At 34.7% G+C, this 7,052-nt stretch overlaps 1 protein-coding gene across 6 annotated transcripts; it reads right to left on the bottom strand.

Moving 5' to 3' along the window:
* Positions 1–601: 601 nt before the first annotated feature.
* Positions 602–6,788, bottom strand: LOC109801281 (protein PTST homolog 2, chloroplastic). Of its 6 annotated transcripts, XM_020362311.3 has the most exons (9): positions 6,632–6,788; positions 6,050–6,539; positions 5,053–5,215; positions 4,006–4,195; positions 3,668–3,909; positions 2,668–2,813; positions 2,442–2,589; positions 1,692–1,760; positions 608–1,589 (listed from the first exon to the last, which is right to left on the bottom strand). In XM_020362311.3, the coding sequence occupies exons 2-9, from the start codon at positions 6,505–6,507 to the stop codon at positions 1,491–1,493; spliced, it is 1,515 nt and encodes a 504-aa protein (XP_020217900.2). In that variant the 5' UTR covers positions 6,508–6,539; positions 6,632–6,788; the 3' UTR covers positions 608–1,490. The 6 variants fall into 6 exon arrangements, with proteins under 6 accessions (XP_082922620.1, XP_082922622.1, XP_020217900.2 ...); XM_083066494.1 differs by having other exon boundaries at positions 602–1,589; positions 1,692–1,827; positions 6,050–6,775; XM_020362310.3 differs by having other exon boundaries at positions 614–1,589; positions 6,050–6,775.
* Between the last annotated feature and the right edge of the window lie 264 nt (positions 6,789–7,052).

A 7,052-nucleotide genomic window follows, 5' to 3' on the forward strand; every position in this document is an offset into this window, starting at 1 on the left:
TAAAAGTAAATTATATATTCATTTATTAAATTTTTATTTTTTATCTATCATTAAATTTAAAGCAAATATTTAAATTAAATTATTTTTAAATTAATATTTTATAATTTTTTTAGTTAAAATTTATATATTTATCTTTTAATTATAATAATTATAAACTTTTTTTAACCTAAGGGCAAAATAGTAATCTTTCACAATTATCAATTAAAAAATTTATTTTTATCTATCACATCAATCAATTCATTCACAAACTTTCACAAACTTTCTCTACACTTTTCACTTACTTTCCCTTAATCCAAACAACCTCACTTTCCATTCACTTTCCCTTCAAATCCCTCCTTTTCCACTCCCCATTTTCCATCCTCAAATCCAAACAAAGCCTCAGTGTCAGCATACAGAATGATACATGCCAAGAAAGTTCTGCTTTTGAAATATTATTTTGGATTTAGGATGCATTGTTCCGGAAAGCCATAGGCTTGACTCCACGGACGCCTAAAAAATTTGACAACTATGAAGAAGGGAAGTGAATATGAATGATCCTCTTAGAAAAATAGAGGATAAATATTCACGTCTTTCCAATTTATAGACTATGATAGAACATGCTATGACACAATTACATGAACATGTTAAAAATAATTGAATGGGATTAGTTGGACACAATCAAGCTATCTACTTCTAAAAGTGGTACAAGGACTAAGTAAAAGAAGAGTTTTTTTACCGAAATAATATTATTTTAGAAAAAATTTACCCAAATAGCAATTATGTGAATTTATTTACCAAACTAGTACCGTTTACTATTCACGTTTAGCACGGGCCATTGTGATATCAGAACGGACTGTTCCAAATGTAAAAAAAAGCACATGATGAATGGATCAAAACAAGCCGTTCTGATATCACAATGGACCGTTTTAGATTCAAAATTAACACATGATCAGTGGAATCAGAACGAACCGTTCTAAATCCGAAATGGGCCATTCTGGCCACTTCTGATGAGCTGACATATGGAACAATAAACGTGAACACACATTGATGGGTCTTCCAATGCAAGGCTCATTGTTTCAAACACGAGAATATATGGAATGGTACATGGTCAATTTCATCTATTTCCTATCTGTGTCACGACTATTGTTCCATATGTCGACCCATAAGTGGCCAGAACGGGCCGTTCCGTATTCAGAACGACCTATTTTGGTTCCACTGATCATATCTTAATTTTAAATCTGGAACGACCCGTTCTGATATCAGAACGACCCGTTCTAAACGTGAATAGTAAACAGTACTAGTCTGGTAAATAAATTCGCAATTACTATTTAGATATAAAAAATTTAAAATAATATTATTTCGGTAAAAAATTTGTAAAAGAATCAATGAACTACTCGCCGAATATTTTGTACAAAAGCGAAAAAATGGGGGAAAAAATTGGTGACTAACCTAGAGCATGTCATCATCTTCTATGTTTTACAAACATTATCTCATGCTAACTCTATGTTACATCAATCACTAATGATGAGAAGATTATTCTCATAGCCATGGCTGGTAACAACAGGGCGTAACGGATCAACTTTCCATTCTCCATCTACAATGAATTTCATCTGCAACAGAAAAACAAGTAATTAAAATGTCTGCTACGTGTTTCATAATGGGCACTACATCTACAGGTTTAAGACATCATTACAAGATAAAATACAACTAACCTCATATCTTCCGGGATACAGCAGCAAGTTCACAGAAAATATACCACTACTTAACTTCTCCAGCTTTCTCTGCAATATAATTACTATTTGCTAAATATTTTATGTATTTACGTCTGATGTGCTCAATATAAGTAATCTGAAAAGCATCCCGGGAATCTATATAAAAATATAGTTATGCTTACTTAATGCATTCCGTCATTCCAGATCAGATTTGATTTAGCAAAATACAAAAGACAAAAAGGAAACCAATATAATTTTTATCAATCAACCACCCAATTGACCGAATCCTAGATAAATAACACAGGCAGACCTATCAGGTAAAAAATAGTGGTTAATGAATCCTTAAGCCATATTGTACGCATAAATCCTAAGTGGTTTATCCTTGAGCAAGGTTGTGCGTGTGCCGTGAGTCCGTGACCCATGCGAAAGGCATTAAATGGTATGAAACCCATGCTAAGGTGAGAACCATGAAACTTTGAGAAAGTGGTGGCGGCATATGAATGGTTTTACTACATCTATTCACACAAACGATATATTGTAAAACAGGATATAATTTTTTATACCTTTTATTCTTTTTCAGAATATACTCTTTCTAGCTTTAAGAGAAAAACACAAACTGTTTTTTTTTTTTGTTATATTTGTTAAACATGTTTTTTATTTTATAAAATTTATTTCTGCTGAAAATATTTTGAACATATTTGTTTTAACATCCACTTTAACAATTAAAAAGTTCTCGGAAGGAGAGTAGACCTTGGTGGACCAACCATCAAATGATCCTGTTAAAAATATTTCTTCGGCCTTATTTGGCCAAATTACACAAGTAGTCTTTAGCATTTGCAAAGCTTTTTGAGCATTATTAATCTTCTTCTGCTTTTCTTCAACAACTTTCTGTGCATCCCTGGGAGAAATGAATATTGTCAAGATTTATGTTATCTATGAATATATGACACAATAATTGAATGGTGTCTGGGGATACATTATTGCCAGTGCCATATTTCCTTCTAACACAGCCAACTTGGCCCGAATAGAACGCAACCTGTCCTGAGCATTTATCATCTCATTTTCCTGGAATTCCCAAGCATTGGAAAGCTTTGCTAGATTATCAGAAGAGTGCTTTGGGTCCTATTCAAGAACATACAGCAAGCTGATCAGGACTAGCATAGGATCCCAAGGAAAGGCCTTAATATTAATGTAGACAATTAACGATAAATGAAAAACTATTCTACTGAAAGAGGACCGTTCACCAAGATTCTTTGCAGTAAATAAAACTAAATTTGTGGTAACTATTAGCTCTACCTACACGAATTAAATCACTTAAACAACTGTTCAGTATCTTAATTGTTCTCAATTTATCAACCCACAGAGCCTGTGAAACTCCTTGCTAACACCCGTCAATGCACACATACAACATATCTGTAAGTCCATACTAAGACCCAAGAGATAAAGGGAGATGCCCAAAAAAATAAAAGATTTTGGATAGAAGAGAAGCATCAATTAAGTTTCTTTTTTATGAATCATATTGGATAGGCTTAATGCATAGTTTTAGTAACATTCAATTTCTTGATGTATAATATGTTATTATAAGATGAAAGATAAACAGATTGTGTTTGTATCCTTTGTTGACTCCCTTGGCTTGTGTGGTTCTCCCAGCCTAAAACACGTCGAACAGTGAAATTCCCCTCTGCCCTCAAAAATAGAAGTGGCAGCAAATTCTATTCATAATACATACCGGTCAGGTCCTAACTTATTGCAAAGTATAGAAAAGATATAAATGAGATCAAATATTGGATATACTTCACTGTTGTTTATTTCGAATAATTTGTAAATAAGAAACTCCCCACCAATAAAAAAATAGTAAGATCATAGCCAACTGCAACTCACAGGTCATCAAATAGGTAAATCTTGTGTTTTTTCTTTTCTTTTTGTTGGGGTAATTCACTGACAAGTTCCATTACTAGTTTATTATACACACTCACCGTCTGCATTGCAGTTATATCTGTGCTAGACCTCAACAAGTAAAGAACAGAAGATAGCTCCGATTTCAGATGCTGTATACGGGATTTAATGTCATTGTTATTTGCATTTCCATCAAGAGAATATAATCCTGTTTCTTTGTTTTTAAGTTCAGAAGAAAGCTCCCTTCCAATGAGGATATCAGGTTGTCCGGAAGCACCACTGATGCCTCCTTTCTGAGTTTCACCAGGAACAATTTCAGCATCTGTATATCATAATTATGAAGATATCAGTTGATCCCAACTACAACAATCCAACTTCAAATTATGAAGACACAACCTAAAAATGTAAACAAGATTACCTTCAAAATCTGCATCCGAAACACCAGTTCTCTGAATAATCCATCTTCTCCACATCTGTGGCTCATGCGAGTTTCTTAAATTTTCAGAACCTAATCCATGCTGATCATGTTTGATCTGAGAACCACTGAGATGAGTGCTTGTAGGGCTCAATGAGGACGCTCTACTACTATTTTCAAGGCCAGCAGCTAACTTTACAACACAGGAGATACCCAAAAAAGATATTTTAAAATTTCAACATAATGAGAAACATCAAATGCGATATTTCAAAAATTCATTCTCGGATTCAGGGTATTAAACATTAAAACTATAGCTTAAACTAATAGGTAGAAATATATAATAGAATAAACATTGGAAATGTGAAAGTTAGATAAAAAAAATTCAATATTCAAATGCTCCAGATCTCCAATATAGGTAATAATATCTTTCTTTTATTTTTCAAGGCCAGCAGCTAACTTTACAACACAGGAGATACCCAAAAAAGATATTTTAAAATTTCAACATAATGAGAAACATCAAATGCGATATTTCAAAAATTCATTCTCGGATTCAGGGTATTAAACATTAAAACTATAGCTTAAACTAATAGGTAGAAATATATAATAGAATAAACATTGGAAATGTGAAAGTTAGATAAAAAAAATTCAATATTCAAATGCTCCAGATCTCCAATATAGGTAATAATATCTTTCTTTTATTTTTCAAGGCCAGCAGCTAACTTTACAACACAGGAAATACCCAAAAAAGATATTTTAAAATTTCAACATAATGAGAAACATCAAATGCGATATTTCAAAAATTCATTCTCGGATTCAGGGTATTAAACATTAAAACTATAGCTTAAACTAATAGGTAGAAATATATAATAGAATAAACATTGGAAATATGAAAGTTAGATAAAAAAAATTCAATATTCAAATGCTCCAGATCTCCAATATAGGTAATAATATCTTTCTTTTATTTTTCTTTATACTTTTGGCATATGACATAAATAGTAATGGAAATTAAAGAACAGCCCAGAGCATTTGAAGGGGATAATATTTACTTACTGCATTCATTGCTGTTCTATGATCCCGTTCATCTTTATCTTCATTACTTTCGCTAAAAACATCATCTTCTTTCTCTATTAAGTCAAGTCCAAAAACACTATTTCTTTGTTTCTCCAACCGATTCAATATACCCTTAATGCCAGATTCACCAGTTTCAATTTTCCTGTATAACAGAAAGTAACACTCAGGATACCGCTGGTCACTTGAAGTTACATATAATTGATCTATTGGGCAATAGGAACAGAACAGTACAATGGCAAGAAAAATAAACAGTGAACACTTAAAAGAACAACAACAAAGTCTTCCCCCACTGGCCACATTGATTAAGCGACACCATAATGTTTCGACATAAATCATATCTACAGAGAAACAACTGTCACCTAATTCTCACACAATGGTTTTCCCTATAGCTTGGGTCTCCCTCTACCTCTAGCAATTGGGCTACCCTTTGTTTGATTTACCTTCCCCACTTGGGGCGGCTTCCACATGTTTTCTCCACACATGCTTAATCTACCTACGGTAAGCTTCTGCCATCCTTCCTCTAATAGGTTCACCAGACTCTCTACAATGCACCCTAACCGTACCACTTCTAGTATGTCAACTCATCTAAAGCAACACTCTTATTTCTTCTACATTGAATTTATTATCTCGTTGGTTTTGCATCACCCAACATCCAGTTCCATAACAACATTGAAGGCCTTATAATTATGCAGTAAAATCCCCCCAAGCTTCGTCTATATCTTTCAAGTCACTCCTCCCTTCCATCCATCCTGCTAGAATCAAGCTGCAAGATTAAAATCGCGCACAACATTTCCAAATTCAAACATCCAAAGCCCATGTGTGGCCCTCGAATCTCCCCTACACATCAAGAAAAGGAACACTTTAATCTTTACCACGAGAAATTCCAAACATCCAGAAACACGGGAAAGCTGTAAACAGAGCCCTAAAAAGCAAAAAAAAGAAGAGGAGAGGTGCATCATTAGAACGGGATTCTCACACTGAACCATCCGTTCGAGAAGAAGAAGAAGAAGCAACCCCAGAACTACCCCTATCTTCAAAACCGCGAATTTCCCCCAACCCATCATTCAAATCCCACCCAAACGCAAGCCACCCTCCTTCGTTAACAATAGCGTTGACCAAATCCACCCTCCCTGCAGCAACCAACTCCTCATTTGTGGGAAACACTCCAGGCTTATCGGAACCCTGCATGAACTCCAAAATCTGGGACTCCAGAGAGGAGAACTCGCCCTCCCAATCCTTGCAGCACCGCAAGAACCCGGAGCAGGACCAGCACAAACCCTTGTAACAGTTGAGAAGCGAACCCGGTTCTTTGAGAAGCGCGAACCGGCGCAGCCTCCCGGTCGAGGCGGAGCAGAAGTAAAGAGGGGGGCAGAGGAGCGAACTGGTCAAATGGGGCGAGAGAAGAGAAGAAGAGAATGCGGTGAGGAAGTGCATGGTTGGGGCATTTCGTCGAACAGTTCTTATTCCTGTAATGGAAAGAAGAGGGGCACATTGGTGACTGACAGAGAAAGAAAGAAAGAGATAGAGTGTTCGTGGCATTTATTTTCGCATTCCGCACTTCACTTAACGCCAGTCCAAGAAAACGAATCCTCCACCTCCATTTTTTTCGGCGATCAACGTATCCTCCTCCATTGTTTTCGGCGAACGTATCTTCCATTTTTTTGGGCGACGTGTTTTGGGCTGGGAGAACCACACAAGCCAAATTTTAATATGAAATAATTGTTGCAATTATCCCTTAAAAACATTGTTGTAATTATAATTAATATATATATAAAAATAAGTATATAAAATATTTTAACTAAAGTAATTATTATTTTTAATTGATTGAATTTTGAAGCACTTTTTTGTGAAAAGTATTTTTGAGTATGCATGGAAAGATGTGAAAATTGGGTAAACATCCAATTGAAATCCTTGATTTAAAAAATATTTTCATATTAATTTTTGAAATTAAAAACTATAAAAATTAGTATTTAAAATAC

This window comes from Cajanus cajan, chromosome 11, assembly GCF_000230855.2.
Source record: "Cajanus cajan strain Asha chromosome 11, NIPB_CcT2T_4, whole genome shotgun sequence".
Classification (NCBI taxonomy): domain Eukaryota; kingdom Viridiplantae; phylum Streptophyta; class Magnoliopsida; order Fabales; family Fabaceae; genus Cajanus; species Cajanus cajan.